At 48.6% G+C, this 18,220-nt stretch overlaps 1 protein-coding gene and 1 long non-coding RNA gene across 2 annotated transcripts in view; one reads left to right on the forward strand and one right to left on the reverse strand.

The window, feature by feature from the left end:
- The first annotated feature begins 155 nt into the window (after nucleotides 1–155).
- Nucleotides 156–14,560, forward strand: LOC129481763 (golgin subfamily A member 6C-like). The gene is given in 21 exon segments (XM_063639018.1): nucleotides 156–239; nucleotides 2,232–2,351; nucleotides 4,268–4,348; nucleotides 5,205–5,243; nucleotides 5,505–5,553; nucleotides 5,654–5,737; nucleotides 5,834–5,940; nucleotides 6,974–7,060; nucleotides 7,169–7,276; nucleotides 7,470–7,557; nucleotides 7,939–8,393; nucleotides 8,395–8,484; nucleotides 8,761–8,829; nucleotides 10,157–10,163; nucleotides 10,166–10,231; nucleotides 10,664–10,755; nucleotides 11,311–11,413; nucleotides 11,497–11,520; nucleotides 11,523–11,599; nucleotides 11,689–11,842; nucleotides 11,929–14,560. Coding segments are annotated over 21 exon segments (2,199 nt in total). The 3' UTR covers nucleotides 12,144–14,560.
- Nucleotides 2,292–18,220, reverse strand: part of LOC134736626 (uncharacterized) — a 30,668-nt gene continuing 14,739 nt past the window's right edge. Inside the window, exons 3-4 of the long non-coding RNA XR_010120734.1 lie at nucleotides 5,392–5,498; nucleotides 2,292–2,518 (exon numbers count right to left, since the gene is read on the reverse strand). This is a non-coding gene — a long non-coding RNA (uncharacterized lncRNA). The remainder of the gene's footprint in view (nucleotides 2,519–5,391; nucleotides 5,499–18,220) is intronic.

Below are 18,220 nucleotides of genomic sequence, written 5' to 3' on the forward strand. Positions count from 1 at the left end.
AATTTACAGTCACCAAACAAACTTACATTTACAGTCATACCAAGAAATTCCACTCCTAGGTATCTTTCCAAGAAAATAAAAACATATGTTCCCTGGTTACGCCTCCTCTGGCTCAGTCACACAGCCACCTGGTAGGTGACTGGAGGTGTTCACTGATGTGGCCCCAACCCTACCTCCCTCCCCACCCCATGATGTTAGAAGAAATTCAACAGAACAAATTGGCAGCAGCCAAGAAAAAGGTAAAAAGCCAAGAAAAAGGTCATGGCCCCTCAACCTAGCCAGAGATTCCCTCCGATGACAAGACCACTCTCAGAGTCCATAGCACTCCTGAGACACAGCGGGCTGGGCCCCCTCACCCCGGCGCCTCTGGGCTCCCCCCACCAAAGTCTTGTCAGTCAGCCTCGCCCCTCCAGCAAGCAGCCCAGCCTCTGCGCTCGCCAATCACTCTGCGGTGACTTTCGGCAGGTGACTGCTGGGGCTCCCTGCTCCATATTCAGCCCTCACGTCCTGCGACCCCAAGCCCAACCTCCCTGGGTTCTTTGGGCTCACCTCTCCAAGGACCTGGGACCCCCAGCCCCAGCCCCGCCAGAATTGCCAGTCATCCCTGGGTGACTTTGGGCTGGTGACTCCTGGGGTTCCCTGAGCAGACTCTGCTATCCCTTCCTGCTGACCCAAGCCCGACCTCCCTGGGCTCTCTGGACTGGCATCTCCAAGGACCTGGGTCCCAGCCCTACGCCCCTCTCCCCTGTCATGGATCGGCAACTCAGCCATTGCACCAATGTGGTTCCCCCCACCCCCAGGAGAAGTGGAATGTAGTGATGTCACAGTCCCCCTAGGAACTGTCATTACTGCTGCAAGACCGGCCTTTGATCTTACAACCCAGCCCCCTAAGCATTCTCACCCCATTTCTGGTTCCTCTGGTCACAGCACAAATTTCTGGCTAGAAGGGAAATGGGGACTATGGGACCTAGGAGCAAGAGGTTTCAAGCTGCCTTACTCCCTTCACATAGACATTGACAGTGTGAAAAGCCTACACTTCCCCTGTGAGCCCAAAACCTTGACAGTATCTCTGGGTGGTGATGGGAGAATGGGCTTGGTTTGGTTTTCTCCCAGGCTTCTACTCTCCAGAGAGACTTTAACATTTTTTTCTGAGTTTTCCACCTCATATTCTAATTCTCCACGGTTCTGGGACCAGACTGCCCTTCAGTCAGTGGTCTCTGAAGTGAGATTTGCTCATCTTCTCTGGAACAGATCTTGGGAAACTGAACTTGACAGCTTGAATCTTCCTCATATCATCTCAACTTGGGGTACATTGAGTGCCACAGGATAAATGTGGGAGATCTTTCTGAAGCATCAGTTTCCCTTGATTCTCTTGAGAGAGAAAAAACATTAATGTACTTAGGGATGACCCTCACATAGGTTTCTAAGAGTATACCAGACTTCTCTCTGAAATGAGACTTGGGTTATCCTCTTTCTGATAAATTCCCAGATTTAACAAAAAAGCTGCCTTCTGCCATGAGGACACATTGATATAAAAGTTTGAGAGATACTGGTGCACTTCTTCACACTAACAGACATGTGAGGATATATGACTCTAAACCACACAGCGTGTAGTTCCTGCCTATGTAACGTTTACTTTTCTACCTCTGCCTCTGGTTTTGGTCCCTGGCAGCTGCTGATTCATGGCAAAACCCCAGAGCTTGGAGTCAGAAGACTGAGTTTAAGTTCCATTATTGCCCCTCCCCCAACTTTTTTTTTTAGCCATAATATCCATCCCTCTCAATCATTAAGTGATTGTGACAACACCTTGTACCGTTGTTGGTGGCATTAAATCAGATGGTGTATAAGAGTATTTTGCAAAAACTGTAAGGAAGGCGTGGCTGTAGGGGCTGGTAGTTCTCATGAGTATTACTGCTCTTCTTTTTTTTTTTTTTTTTTTGAGATGGAGTCTTGCTCTGTCGCCCAGGCTGGAGTGCAGTGGTGCAATCTCGGCTCACTGCAAGCCCCACCTCCCGGGTTCACGCCATTCTCCTGCCTCAGCCTCTCCGAGTAGCTGGGACTACAGGCGCCCACCACCACGCCTGGCTAATTTTTTTGTATTTTTAGTAGAGACGGGGTTTCACCGTGGTCTCGATCTCCTGACCTCGTGATCCGCCCGCCTCAGCCTCCCAAAGTGCTGGGATTACAAGCGTGAGCCACCGCGCCCGGCCTACTGCTCTTCTTTCCCACAGCTAAAAGAATATCAGCAAAGGAAGAGCCCTGGTGTTCCAGCAGGAGCGAAGACAAAAAAGAAAAAAACTGGCAGTAGCCCTGAGACAACTACTTCTGGTGGTTGCCACTCACCTGGGGATGTGAGTCTTGGCTGGCCAGGCTCCTGGGGACAGGGGGCCCAAGGGGCAGTAGAGGGTAATTGTTGAGATTGCTGGGTACTGGTTAAGAATTCTGGGTTTGAATCCTGCTTCTCCATCTCCTAGGGATCTGATTTATGGCAAGTTTCTTTGGGCCTCTCTTTTCACATCTGTAAAATAGGCGTAGTATTGTTTGACTTCCATTTGTGAAGTTTAAATGAGATTCCTTATTATTGTTGTTTTCATGTTAACCCCTAGTATGTGGCCTGCTGTAAACACCCAGGATACCCAGGAAACGGTCATTGCTGTTTGATTTTCCTGATCCCCACTCTCAAGGGGAAGCTGGGCTAATGAGTACAGCCATTTGCCATAAGGCTGTCCTTTTAGGAGTCACTGAAGGGGAACCAGGGTGTGTTGAGGAGAGCCCCAGGCACTAGGAGCAAGAGAAGGTCTAACTTGCCACCAGCTTGCTGGGTGACCACAGAAAAATCACTTCTGCTGGGCCTCAGTTTCCTCCTCTGTAAGATGATACTGGATAAGATCAGTGTCTTTCAAACTTGTTTTTTAGCTGGAGCCCCCTTAGTTCAAGTGAACTCTTACTCAGGAGTCTGTTTTTTTAATGGAGGTGGAGGTCTGGAGCTCTACCAGATTCATCGCCCATGTCCTGGGCCTGAGGAGAGGGGTGCAGTGAGCATATTAAGAGCTGCATTGGTCAGCTGACTCCACTCTGTGACTGCATCACTCGGGGGACTTTTCCATCTATTTGTTCCTGCCCCTGGCAAGGCAGCAGGTGGCCATTTGGAAGAATGGCACAGGCCATGGTTTTAATCTCCTCTGCTCTTCTTCAGCATTTCCTTTTCCTGAATCCACATCTTCCTCCTACCCTGACTTTCTTGCTTCTCTGTAAGCCACTTCTGTCTTTCACCCCCTGCCTTCGTTTTTCCCTTGTCACCTCCTGTAGATTCAGGACATTCTGAAGGTGCTGGTGTCCAATCTTAACCACTCCAATGGGGTAGCGCTCCCCCATTGGACAAGTGGAAGGTGAGGCAGTGCCAAGACCCCTCTCTGGGTTGCTGTCTGCAGCTGTGCATGGCCCTGAGGCTTCTCTGGTTTGGGGGATACTTGGCCTCTGCCTTTTTTTATGTTGCTGCCATTAACCTTCAGCCTGTTTCTGTCTGCTTCTTCACCTGCTTGATTGATTGATTGGGTTTTTTCCTTCCCCGCATCTTTTATCATCTTGGAAATGATGAGACCTAAAAGTTTAAAAGTAATTTGGGAATAATGTACAGAGCACGCATGTGGGATTTGGGCCTTTTTTTTTTTTTTTTTTTTTTTTTGAGACAGAGTCTCACTCTGTCACCCAGACTGGAGTGAAGTGGTGTGATCTCCGCTCACTACAACCTCTGCCTCCCGGGTTCAAGCGATTCTCTTGCCTTAGCCTCCTGAGTAGCTGGGATTACAGGCACCTGCCACCACGCCTGGCTAATCTTTGTATTTTTAGTAGAGATGTGGTTTCACCGTGTCGGCCAGGCTGGTCTTGAACTCCTGACCTCAAGTGATCCACTCGCCTCAGCCTCCCGAACTGCTGGGATTACATGTGTGAGCCACTGTGCCTGGCTCCTTGCTGTTTTTATACTTTCTCTATATACATAACTATTTCCCATGTAAGATTCTTTTTTTTTTAAATTTCTCATTTTTATTAATCCTGCATCATCTGTTACACTGAAGGATCTAGAAGTAAGAGGCCCTGGGCCAAGGTGGAGTGACTCTGCGGCCAGCCCTCCAACCTCCTCTCACAGTGGGGGCTGGGTGACCCTCTGACAGCTGAGACAGCCCACACACACCCCAGTCCTAATGATTGTTCTCTCTACCTCTCCCCACAATCCTCTTCCAACTCATCCTCTCTGCATGTGCCTCAGAGCCAGTACCAAGAACTAGCAGTAGCCCTGAAGTCAAGCTCCGTGACAATCAATCAACTCAATGAAAACATAGAATCATTGGTAAGAGTCCAGTGGGGCCCCCTAATTCCACACTGCCAATCCTGGGCTTTAGTTTCCCCTTGGGGACCTGAAGAAAGGGGCTGGGGGCTCCTGGTGCCAAGGGCAAATGGGGAGCTGGAGCACCCAGGCCTCACCTAGAGGGACCCCAGAGCACAGAGCATGAAGCTTGGCTCTTCTGTTGCTGCCCTCTTTGCCGACTGTCTCTTCTCCAGACACCCCGCTCCAGTCCTTGCCACACACGCCCTGGGGTTGTCACCTCTCAGGGAAGTGCTAGCCTCACTGGTTGTCAGGGGCCCTGTATTTCTGCCCTGACTCAGTCCCCAATTTGCTTTGAGTCTGGACAAGCCACCTGTCCTCCTTGGGCTCGTGTTTCCGGAGGAGGTAAAGCATCAAAGGTCTCTGTTACCTCTGAGAGTCTGAAATTTAAAGGCCCCTAGAATGGAAACCTGAGGGCCAAGAGCTCCTGTCTGTCCTTTTCCATCCTATATCTGCTGTGAAGAACCACACCTGGCCCGCATGTGCTCAGTAAATGTTTGTTGAATGAAGGCATCTTTCTAAATCACAAGCTGGCAGAAGGGTGGGTCTTCCTGAGACTCTCTCTCTAGAGGTTTATGTTACTGTCCTTTCAAGAGAATCCAGATTCAGACTTTGAGTTCTGTGGCTGTGGGCAAAAACCAACAAAGACCCAAATCCTCTGTCCTTGGGAGCTTGAGAAGAGTTGCCCAGTTCGTGTTGCCAATAGGTCTAAGAATGTTGCCTTTAAAATCCATTGCTGGCCCCTGCCTACCGCTTCCTAGTCTGGGGAATAGAGTTGAGGAGTCCACTGTCAGTGACCTGAATTTGAATCTCCCCACAGAAACAGCAGAAGAAAGAAGTGGAACATCAGCTGGAAGAAGTAACATGATTTCTTTGCTCACAACATGACTGCTGGGTTTGGAGAGCACTCAGATGTAGAGGTGCCAGTCTCATCTTGCCCATTCCCGGCCTGGGGAAGAAGGCTTACCCCTCAGATTCCACCCCATCCCCACAGGGTCCCTGATAACCTGGTCCGATGGGTGGGCCTGTCCTGGGGCATTGGTGGCATTCTGGAGGCATGTCTCTTGCTGTGCCATCTCTGCCTCCCTGTGGTAAGAGCTCTGTCTTCCTCTTCCTATAGGCAAAGAAAGCAAACAATGAAATACACAAAGCACAAACAGAGCAGTTAGAGATGAGTGGCAGGTGGGGAGATTTCTGCTGTCCTCTGGAGAATGTTTCTTTCCTTCTCTTTCAGCACTTGCTTGGCTTTTCTCCCAAATGTTTAATTCCAGACAATCAATATCCTCACGTTGGAAAAGGCAGACTTGAAGACCACCCTTTACCATACTAAACGTGCTGCCCGACACTTCGAAGGTGGTAATCTGGGCATCCCGTCATCCTTCAACCTGGCACCTTGACAGGTCTTTAGGGGGAGTCTTTTGGGCCCCATCTCAACCTCTCTCATTACAGAAGAGTCCAAGGATCTGGCTGGCCACCTGCAATACTCCTTACAGCATATTCAAGAATTGGAGCGGGCTCTCTCTGCTGTGTCTACACAGCAGCAGGAAGAGGACAGGGTGAGTCCAACCAGCTGCCCCATCCCCTGGCAGCCTGGCTTCCCAGATTGAGGAGTGAGCCTAAAGGTCCCTTCTGCAGGATGGAGTGTCCTGCTCAGAAGGCAGCATGGCCATTTCTCACTACTTTTGTGTATGGTTGTTAGAGGCAGCCTGGGGCTGAGTCAGCTGCTGTGAGTGAGTTGGGGGGCACTGTGGGGAGTGAGCACTGGATGCAGAGCTTGGAGGCCAAGTGCCTGCCCTGCCCTTTCCTGGCTGTGGCCTTGGCCAAGTCCTAGGTGGAGTATTGGGTAGTTGTACTGTGAAGGTAGAGAAGAGTGCCTTTAGTATGTTACCGTTTCTGTAGAGAGAGGAAAGGGGTGTGTGTGTGTGTATGTGTGTGTGTGTGTGTACTATGATAATATACAAAAACATGTCTTCAAGCATTCATAAAAAACTCAGGAGAGAGTAACAGGGTGCCTGGGAGACACCTCCCTTCTTTACCTTCTGAGTTTTGGACTATATGAATGTATCATCCTTTCAAAAAGCGAACAAAAGATTAATTTCCCCCTGCCTATCTGTGCCCCCACCCCCAGCAAGAAAAATGGGCTTACAGAATAGGATAGACCTGGGTGTTCAAATCCCAGCTCTGTCTAAGTGATCTTAGGCAAGCACTTAACCTCAAACTCTCGATGTTTTTCATCTACAGAATAGAGGTAATCCTGGTAACTGTCTCATATGGTGGTTGTGAGGATTAAATGGGATTGCTAGCATGGAACCTGGTGAAGCACTCCATAACGGTTCAAACAGTGGTAGTAATAACAGTAATAACAATAACAATATTATCTGATCTCTCTGGGCCTCTGTTAGCAAGCTGTAAATTCGATCTCTTTCCCTGTCCCTTCCAACTTTACTGAGTTCTTTTAATAACCAGGCCACGGGCTTGGAAATGCCTTGATCTTTACTAACCGAGTTGTATATTGAGCCTAGCCCTAGCCCTTTTAAGGGGCACTGCCTGGGCTCCCCAGATCGAAACTTCTCACTCTTCACCATCCAGTCCTCGAGCTGCAGTGAAGCGGTTCTCCAGCGGCGGTTACAGCAGACCATAAAGGAGCGGGCGCTGCTGAACGCACATGTGACACAGGTGAGGCTTTGCAGAGGGAGGGATGTGGAAGGAAGATGACCCCAGGTGGCCAGGAGCAGGTGAGGACCAGTGACAGCCCTTCCTAACTTCTGTGCCCATTTCTTGCAGGTGACAGAGTCACTTAAACAAGTCCATCTAGAGAGAGATGAATATGCTCAGCATATAAAAGGAGAGAGGGCCCGGTGGCAGGAGAGGATGCAGAAAATGTTGGTGGAGGTGAGATCTGACCCTTCAGCCCCCAACCTTCGATAGGCCACTGGATCTTTCTGGGCATCTGTAAAATGGGAATAGTACAGCCAGAGGTGGTCATGGGTCTGGGCTTTGTGGAGATGGGGGCAGAGAGGGAGATGGTGGCCTGTCCAGCCACCAGCCCCTCTCTCCAGGGCCCTTTCCCCTGTGCTTTGGGCAGGCTCGCACATTGAAGGAGGAGAAGAAGCATGACATACATCGGATACAGGAGCTGGAGAGGAGCTTGTCCGAACTCAAAAACCAGATGGGTAAGATGGGGCTGGTGTGACCTGGGCGCAGGACTGGCATCAGAGGTCTGTGGGGGTGGCTTAGAAGGCCCCAGGGAGGTGAGTGGATGGAAGGGCTTTGAGGCAGAGGGAAAGAGGTCTGTGCCAGGAGACAGCAAGTTTTGTCATCTCCATAAGCCTCAGGGTCCCCATGAGCAAAGAGGGAGGAGTGCCCGTTGTCAGCCACCCACAGTGCTCTCTATCTGAAAGTGGCTTGGAAATTGGCTACCATCGGGTGCGAGGAATCATTAGCAGTGAGGCCAAGTTTGGGAAGCCTGAGAGGAGCTGTGCATCAAGAGGAAGGTTTTTTTTTTAGGGGGGGTGGGGAATCCAGAGGCCCTTATTGTCTGCTTTGTTTCTCAGCTGAGCCCCCATCCCTGGCGCCCCCGGCAGTGACCTCTGTGGTGGAGCAGCTACAAGATGAGGCCAAACACCTAAGGCAGGAGGTGGAGGGTCTGGAGGGAAAGCTCCGATCCCAGGTGGAAAACAATCAGGCCTTGAGTCTCCTGAGCAAGGAACAAAAGCAGAGGCTCCAGGAGCAGGAGAAGAGCCTCCGAGAGCAGGAGAGACTGTGTGAACAAAAGGAGACGCTACGGGAGCCGGGTGAGAGGCTGCGAAAGGAGGAGGAGAGGCCGCGAAAGGAGGAGGAGAGGCCGCGAAAGGAGGAGGAGAGGCTGCGAAAGGAGGAGGAGAGGCCGCGAAAGGAGGAGGAGAGGCCGCGAAAGGAGGAGGAGAGGCTGCGAAAGGAGGAGGAGAGGCTGTGGGACCAGGAAGAGAGGCTGTAGGAGAAGGATGAGAGGCTACAGAAGCAGGAGGAGAGGCTGCAAAAGCAGGAGGAGACTGGCGCTCTCCCAGAACCACAAGCTCAACAAGCAGCTGGCGGAGCCACAGTGCAGCTTCAAGCATCTGGTGGGTTGCCCCACCTGGGGAGCCTGCCCTCATCCCTATCCCTCCAGGCCTTTGTTTCCCCACCTGTAAAATGGGGCAGTGTAGCCCTCACATGAAATGGTACTTCTAAAGGCATCTGTGAGCTACAGCTCATCAGGCCCTGCTCTGATGGCTGTGGGGGAGAAGGGATGATTTTTCTAACCTGCCTCCACCCTTCCCGGTGATATGGGAGGCAGACACCAAGTTCTGGTGTCTCCAGCTGCAGTGGATGGCCACTGATTGCTTCTCTCTGTGCAGAACAATGAGAACAAGAGCACACTGCAGTTGGAGCAGCAAGTAAAGGAGCTGCAGGAGAAGCTAGACAAGGTGAAGGAGATGGTAACCTCCACCCCATCCAAGAAGGGCTGGGAGGCGGGCATCAGCCTCTGGGGAGGGGAGGTCCCAGGCCAAAGGCAGCTCCAGCTGGGGGGCAGGTGACCCCAGCACCCACCAGGGCAGCCCTATGACTGTTTCTTGCTTCCTGCCCTCTGACTTTTAGAGGTGGGTAGCCCTGGGCTCCTCTCAGATCTGGACATCATCATCACAGCTAGAGGCACGGAGCCCCCAGTCATAGGGGAAGAGACAGTGGTACAAGACGCTCCTTATCCGGGCATGGTGGCTCGCACCTGTAATCCCAGCACTTTGGGAGGCTGAAGCAGGAGAATCACTTGAGGTCAGGAGTTTGAGACCAGCCTTGCCAACGTGGTGAAACCTCACCTCTACTGAAATTACAACAACAACAAAAAATTAGCCAGGCATGGTGGTGCATGCCTGTAATCCCAGCTACTCAGGAGGCTGAGGCACGAGAATCGCTTAAGCCCAGGTGGTGGAGGTTGCAGTGGGCTGAGACTGCACCACTGCACTCCAGCCTGGGCCACAGAGTGACACTGTCTCAAAACAAAACAAAAAAGCATCCTTAGATTCAAACTGGATTCCGGCCTGGGTTCCGCTGGTCACCATTCAACTACTGTTCATCTCTTAGTCTCTGTTTCTGTAACTTCAAAAGGAAGTTAGCATTTTCCTTGCAGAGGTGCTGAGGATTGAATGGGAGAATACATGGAAAGCATTAGGCAGGTAGCACACTTAGCAGATGGTGGTTGGCTCCCTCTGCTTTTCCACCAGTCTGTGGCCTACAGTTTAAATGGTGGGAAGAAGGACATGAGATTTGAGGCTGGGGAAGGAGGCATGGGGTTCTAGGCAAGGGAGGAAGCCTCTTAGGCCTGGAGCAAGGGACCAGGGTCCTGGGCAGGTGACAGAGCCCCACAGTGCCCTCGCTACCCTATTAATGGTCCCAGAACCTGGAAGCCAGCCACCACGTGCCCTCATGCCCAGGGTCTTCCTGCAGGTGGAGCTGAAGAGCCAAGAGTCTCAGAGTCTGCAGCAGCAGCGAGACTAGTACCTGGGTCACCTGCAGCAGTACACAGCCACCTATCAGCAGCTGACCTCTGAGAAGGAGGCGCTACACAGGCAGTTACTGCTGCAGACCCAGCTCATGGACCAGCTGCAGCAGCAGGAAGCTTGGGGCAAAGCGGTGGCTGAGATGGCCCACCAAAAGTTGCAGGAGACCCAGGGAAGGGAGTTGCTGAGGACAGGGCCCCAAGGGGGATGACCTGGCAACCTCCGTGCCTTCTCACTCTGTTTTCCATCCCCTTAGGAGCACCTAAAGCTGCCAGCCAGCAGAACCAACATCTGGAGACCCAGTTGAGCCTCATGGCTCTCCCTGGAGAAGGTACAGGAGACCACTCAGAGGAAGAGGAGAGAGCCACAGGAGGAATGGGGGACTGTTAGCGGCATAGGATTGAAGGGTTGGAAGAGACCTTTAGAACTGCTGGTAGTTATGCCAACCGGGTGTCTGTACTAAGTTCGGCATCAAGATGGTGACCTCCTGGGAGCAAGGGGCCACCAGGTTGCCTAAGGATGAATGAACTGGCCCAGATCAGAAAGTGAGCAGGTCAGGACTCCTGCACCAACCGGTAGTGGGACTGTGCCTGGGCAATATAGCAAGATCTTGGTTCTTAAAAGGAAAAATAAAGAACAGCAGCTCATTCCTATCTGGGGAGAGGCCGGCTCAGGGTTACACAGTGAGGGTGGGGACAGAGGTGGGCCCACGGTACCTCCCTTGTTGGGTTGTCTGAGGACCCCTCTGGCCACCTCCCTACAGGAGATGGAGGAGAACATCTGGACAGTGAGGAGGAGGAGGCGCCTCGGCCCACGCCAAACATCCCAGAGGACCTGGAGAGCCGGGAGGCCACAGTGAGCCTGACTTTCCCTGCCCCACTTTACCACCTTCCTCTGTGGTTCCTCCCAGACCCCCTTATGCTCTTGGCTTTCCCACCTTCTGATTTCTCTGGCCCCTCACCCCTTCTGGGAGCCAGTGGTCAGACACCTTGTCACCTGTGACCAACAGGTGCACTCTCTGAGGCCCCAAGGGTAGAGGCTGTGTTCCACCTCCCTGCCTCATTTGTTCTGTCTATGCCCCTACAAGAATACTCACCTCTTGCCTTCAAGTGGCATTTTTGAACTCCACTGAGCCAATTCCCAGGAGGAACAGGCACGGCCGTGCTATGTGGGCAGTGGAAGGTGCGAAGGCTGTGCTGCCTGCACCTGGCTCATATAGTGGCCTTGGCCTGGAAGGAGCCAGAGGCAGAGGCCCCAGCCCCAGGGAGGACTGGGATGAGTTTGTGTGTGGGGAGAGCTACCGGGCCCTGAAGAAGGTGAAAGTGGGTGAGTCCTGGCATGGGCCTAGAAAAGTGGGGGCGGGGCAGAACAGGTCACTCCCAAGATGTGACCCCATTATTTTGGCTCCAGAGCAGCTTTATGGACCTCCCGAAGGAGAAGGCAGACGGGAAGGAGCAGGTGGAGAAACTAGAGCTTGGATTCATCCAGCCCTCTGGAGCGACAGATGGCATGAGTGAGCGGGAGGCCAGGGCATGGGCACGGGGAGCTGCAGGGCCATTGGAGGGACCCTAGTGTCTGAGCCGTGTCCTCTCGCAGGAGAGTCCTTCACCGTATATGAAAGCCGGGGGCAGTGCCAAACACGCGGCACCAGGAGATGGAGGATGTCATCAGGCTGGCCCAGAACAAGGAGGAGATGAAGGTAGGGCGTGCAACATCTCTGCGGGGGTGGGGGTGGGCATGGGCGCTGGTGCAGGCTCCAGGGTGGGAGCTGAGCACACCTCCCTTCAGGTGAAGCTGCTGGAGCTGCAAGAGCTGGTGTTGCCCCTTATGGGCAACCATGAAGGGCATGGCAAATTCCTCACCGCTGCCCGGAACCCTGCTGATGAGCCCGCTCCAGGGACCCCAGCCCCCCAGGAACTTGGGGCTGCCGGTGAGCATGATGGTGAGTACAGCCCTCAGGTGGGGTGGGCAGGCAGGAGCAGGGGAGGCTTGCACTGCGCTCAGACCCCCGCGTCCCTCTCGCCGAAGATTTTTATGAGGTGAGCCTGGACAACAGCGTGAGGCCTGCACCAGGAGCGGCCAGGGAGGGTTCTCCCGATGACAACCCCACTGCACAGCAGATCGTGCAGCTGCTTCCTGTAATGCAGGACACCCAGGAGCACCCAGGCTTGCCCAGCAAACCCTGCGTGCCATTCTTTTACCGGGCAGCCGAGAACAGGGAGATAAACATCATCATCATCTAAGAGCTGGTCAAGAAATTTAAAACAACAACAACGAAAAGTGATGGGGTTAACCTCCCACACAATTCATTTACTCCATTTGAATGTTAGAGCCACTCACATTTATTTGTGTTTCTAATTTACCGTTTAAATTTATTTGTAAAAAGTTAAGGGAGAGTTGGTCTTTCCCTGATGTTCACTCTGACATCCTTTAGCATTTTTGTTTTTAATTTGATAATTGTAGGTCATTAGCACACATATCGAGTTTGCCCTTAGGTGGTGGGAATTCAAACACACAAAGACCCACTATTTGCACAAAACTATTCTTACTGGTTTGGAACAGGCTGCCATGCTTTTTTAATGTTATTGCAGCATGTATATTCATTACAGAATTCAGATAAAATTTGCTTATGTTCTGCTATTACGTTTGATCGAATCCTAACCACAGTGAGCTCTTCATTAGCTCAATATGTGGTTTGCCCTCAAGTGCGCACTGTTTATTGCTTTGTAATATGCCACTGTGAGTACTGACATTTACAGTTGTTTAAAGGCCGAGAACTGGAAACAGCCTTTCCCCTATTTTCTGTGTATTGGGGATGGGAGTAATAACATTCTGGGGAGCTTTTTAAATCTCACAGAAGAGGAAAGTGGCCTGCTCTGGCAGGTGTGTGCGGGATAGAGTGTGTTTCATTTGTTCTGGTGCCAAGAATGAGCACTGTACTATGGTAGTTCCCTTAGGATTTGTATGTGCTCTGGGCTCATGAAGATATTGCATCATGAGCTGTAGCAGTTGTACCCTTTCTTGATGACCTAAAAAGGGATTATTTCTGAGGAATGAAAGGCTCCCATCATTGACTGTGGGTGGATGTGGAAAACCTTTTCTAGCTTAGAGCATTTATATCTACAATACATTTGAAAGTCAGAGTTCATGTTACCTGTTTTAATCACATGAGTATATGTCCCAGTACACAAAAGGGCACTGGTTGGCATTCTTCTTAATGTATTTAGTAAAGATTATAAGAAATCCTTTAAGAGTTTAAATGTCCCTGGAAGAGGCATACAGGCTCTAGTCAAGAATGAATTCGAGTGAAGGAAAGCTGTGTGACACTTGGCCTTCCTCTATGTTCATGGAGCTTCTTTGAGGCCAGAAGATTGATTTTTACCATCTAGACCTCTCTGGCTAATACCTATTCTTCAGCCACATTGGTTACTCTGACATAGGAATTTACTTCTTTTCTTTGAATGGAAAACACTTTAAAAATAATAACAACCACTATTATAAACCAATATATGTGAGAGTACTTAGTTGAAACAAAAAGTTTTAGTAGACAGTATTATACTACATATGAAAATCAAGGCGAAATTTATGCAACTTAAAATGTTTACAAGCCGCAGTGCAATCTACTGTTTGTGAATGTCAAAGTATTATGAGGAAAAGTGTCTATAAAATCACAGAGTTATGTTTCCTCAAAAAGTTCTTCACAAAGAGTGAAATATGTTTTTATACCTCTCGGTTTCAGTTGGAGGCATATTTTGTGCCATATTTATGTTAATGTGCCTATACGTGGTGAATAAATTATTTCAGTTGTACATTGCCTAAATCATAACTTTAAGATGTGTGGGAAAGAATCAACAGCTAAAACTTCATGAAGTTCTAATGTCTGTGTTCCAAAATACATCACATTATTAGGATGCAGGGAGAGATGTATGTGTGCTCCCTGGGGTGGGCATTTCTAGTTACTAGACCATCTCCATTTTTAGCATTTGGCATCCTCATACTTTTATAAATATGACATTAATAGGGAGCAATAATACAATTTTACAGATGTAATAACAGATGTGCCTGCATTCACTGAAAAGGTGCAAATATTAAGTCCTTGTGACTTCAACTGACTCTTCCAAATTGTATGAATTTATCAATGTATTAGATAAACTCAGCTTCAGAATTATAAAGAGAAAATGTTAGACCAACTAATGTGGCTAATTAACAGTAGTACGATTTCTAGCCTGAGAGTTTAAAATGGACTTAAAGTCCTATTCTTGCCTTTTATTTTCTGAACTTGCCGCTTTTGCATTCTTTGAGTTCAGTTTAAAGACAGTTTAAGTCCAATTTAGACCCTCAGGCTAGAAATCATACCACTGTTAATTAGCCACCTTCTTTGGTCTAACAGTTTCTGAAACTGGGTTTACCTAATACATTGATAAATTATTTCAAAGGTATTTTTATAGTTCAAATCACTTCACTTTTACCCTGATAAATATCAGTGACTAGGAATGATCTTCAGATAGCGTTTAGCATCTGTAACCAAACTGACAATAATGTGTTCATCAGGTGCCTATGGATTAAATCACACACTGGCATATTTAAGCTGAATGTCAGTCTGGAAAATAAATGTACTATATTAACTGAAATACCACTCTTTGTGTAGGTATTTTGTCATATATTTAAGAAAAATTAAATAGAATGTAAATCGTATGACAATAACTGAAGTCTATTAGATCTTCCATTTCAATTTACTTGCATTCTTTGAAGCAAATTTATAAGATTCAGATTATTCACAAAATGCTCCCAAGTGAAGAAAATACTTTAACCACATGAAGTATCATGCTACACAATATGGTGTGGTGGTGAACGGTGCAAGCTCTAAAACCAGAAAACACAGTTTCAAGTCCTGGTCCTACTACCTTGGGAAAGTTACATGGTCTCTCTGTGCCTCCATTTCCCCATCTAAAATGTGGGGATGACAATAATAGTGTCTATTTCACAGAGTTGTTTTGATGAAAATAATATATATAAAGCACTGTGAACACCAGTTAGTGTTACATAAGTGTTTGCTATAGTTATTTTAACATTTCAGATTATAAATATCTACCCTGTTATTCAGATGACAAGCCTCCCTAAGCTGATAACATGATGAAGAGCTTTTGGGTTTCTTAATTTCCATCAGTTTTCTGAGGGAAAAAATACCACATGAAGAAGAGCAACTGAAGCAGGCGTGAGAAGGAAACTTGGCTTAAGATTGGGGGGCTTGGGTTTATTAGGCTTTTGTCTTCTAAAAATGTCCTAAGCTCCATTGATAAGAAGATGCTTAATATCAATCTAGCTAAAAAGGACCAATAGACCCCACAAGACACTGAGTTAGAGACAAAAATATAAGGGTAATAAATGAAATATGGAAAATTACACAACCAGAAAAATAAACAGCTACCAGTACCCAAAACATGGTTAAATCTCACAGGATTATGTTAAATGAAAGAAGCCAGCCACAAACGCACACACACTGAATGATTCCATTTATATGAAGCTCAAGAACAGGTGAAACTAATCCATGGTGACAGAGGTCAGGATCCTGGTTAACTTTGAGGGGACAGCAACTGAGAAGGGGCAAGAGGCAGCCCTCTGTGTTGATGGGAACATTCTGTATCTTGAGCTGAGTGGTGGTTACATGAAAGTGCACATATGTAAATACTATGGAGTTGGCCAGGCACAGTGGCTCACGCCTGTAATCCCAGCAGTTTGAGAGGCTGAAGCAGGCAGATTACTTGAGGTCAGGAGTTCAAGAATAGCCTGGCCAACATGGTGAAACCCCATCTCTACTACAATACAAAAATTAGCCAGGCGTGGTGGTAGGCGCCTGTAATGCCAGCTACTCGGGAGGCTGAGGCAGGAGAATTGCTTGAATGCAGGAGGCGGAGTTTTCACTGATCCAAGATCGAGTCACTGCACTCCAGTCTGGGCAACAGAGAGAGACTCCATCTCAAAAACAAAAAAAATACGGAGTTGTAACTTAAGTTATATGCACCTCACTGTATGTAAGATACTGTCTTAGTCCATTTGTGCTGCTATAACAAAATATATGAGACTGGGTAATAGGTAAAGAATAAAAATCTTTCCTTGGGTACTTTCTTCTCACATATGTCCGTATCAGCCCTTTGCCAAAGGCTTGAAGGCATCTTCCACAGCTCTCCAGAGTTCATGCACTCTCTTCTCCCACCTCTTCCCTGGTACTCTACCTCACAAATTCTACCGGCCTTGAAGACCTTCCCAAGCTCCGATCTCTGTCTCCTCAATCCACCAAGACCACTGGACTTTGGATTCCCCTCCCTGTGTTGGAGCCTTAAATGCTTCTGGCAGTAAACCGAGGACACTGTAGGGTTCATCTTCTTTTAGGGATGATAGTTCTGCTCGACCTGTTCTCCGATGTCCGAAAACTATTGTTTTATATATGTTGCATTTTCCTAGTTGTTCAAGGTGGGAGGCAAATCTGGTCCCTATTATCAATTGTGGCCACATGTAGAGGTTGCAGGATGTTGTTTATATCTGTATCTTTTTTTGAGACAGGCTCTCACTCTGTCACCCCAAGTGGTGCCATCTCGCCTCACTGCCACCTTCACTTTGTGGCCTCAAGTGATCCTCCCACCTCAGCCTCCCAAAGTGCTGGGATTACAGGTGTGAGCCACTGCACCCAGCCTAAAATTGTATCTTTCTTATTATCAGTGAAGTTAAACATTTTTCCTTGTGTCAGTGGCATTTGGGTTTCTTTTTCTTTTAACTTTCATATATTTTTTTTCCATTTTTCTTAGAATTGTTGGTCTTTGTCTTCTCTACTTTTAGAATAGAATGAATATGATATTAATCATACTTTGAATTGTGGCCATGATGGAGTACCTGTATTGATGACAGTCTTCCAGCATAAACAACTACAAAGCTGGACAAAGTACATGAAGAAATTGTCTTCAGCCATTGGGCAATAGGCTGTTCCAGGTACAGTCTGAGAAAAGGGAATCACATGAAGTGACTGCTGTGTTTTTCTGGTGGGGAAAGTTTCTAAACCTTCAATTACAGCAGGAGGAAGCAGAGTCCAAGCCAAGAAGATCAGTCTTGTTTGGTGGAGGAAACAGAGACTGCCACTCAGGGCTGCTAAAATGTGTGTGGCAGAGTATCAGAAAAGATGGAGTTGCAGAGAAGAAGCCCCAGAAATCTTACAGAGGTTGCTGCAGGTCCTTGGCCAAATCCCAAACGATGAATGTGCGGATTGAGACTCTGCAAGGCCCAGCACAGAACAGCCGATGGGGAGCTGAAAGCTAAACAGCGATTTCAGTGATCACAGACTGCTGGAGATACACCTGAATTCTGGCTCAGCCAGAGTCTCCACTCTTGAAATCTCAGGTCTTGATGAATATTCCAGACATTCACAGAGGGCCTAGAAGGCCATGCCTTGGGATTAAGGAAGATGCCCTGGGAATAAGGGCAAAACTGTAAGACACCTCACCCTAACAAAGCCTAAAATGTAGCCATGACACTCATGATCAAGTTAACCCATCAGCAATTTAATTCCGTGCCAAAATAAAACTCAACACTAGAGTAGGATAACTAACCCACATCTCTACAATGAAGGTTCACAGTGTCCAACAGCTCAAGAAATACTTAACTAGATGTGTGAAAAAGTGAGAAAATATATCCTAAAATTAAGAGAAAACCAGTCAATATGAACAGACCCACCGTGCATGGTGGCTCACGCCTGTAATCCCAGCACTTTGGGAGGCCAAGGCAAGTAGATCACTTGAGCTCAAGACTTCGAGACCAGCCTGGGCAACATGGCGTAACCCCATCTCTACTAAAAATTCAAAAACAAGTCAGGTGTGGTGGTGTGCAGGGATCCATAACCCCCAGGCTGTGGACTGTACCCATTGGTAACCTGTTAGGAACCAGGCTGAGCAGCAGGAGGTGAGTGGTGGGCAGCCAGCATTACTGCCTGAGCTGTGCCCTCTGTCAGATCAGCAGGCATTAGATTCTCATAGAAGCGTGAATCCTAATGTGAACTGCACATGCAAGGGATCTAGGTTTCACACTCTTTATGAGAATCTAATGCCTGATGATCTGAAGTGGAACAGTTTCATACCATAACCACTGCCCCCAATCCCGTCTGTGGAAAAATTGTCTTCCATGAAACCAGTCAGGACTGCTGGTAGCACGTGCCTGTGGTCCCAGCTACTTGGAAGGCTGAGATGAAAGGATGGCTTGAGCCTGGGAGGTGCAGGTTGCAGTGAGTTGAGATCATACCAGTGCACTTCAGCCTGGACAACAGAGTGAGAACTTA

The sequence above is a fragment of the Symphalangus syndactylus genome, chromosome 5 (assembly GCF_028878055.3).
Source record: "Symphalangus syndactylus isolate Jambi chromosome 5, NHGRI_mSymSyn1-v2.1_pri, whole genome shotgun sequence".
Classification (NCBI taxonomy): domain Eukaryota; kingdom Metazoa; phylum Chordata; class Mammalia; order Primates; family Hylobatidae; genus Symphalangus; species Symphalangus syndactylus.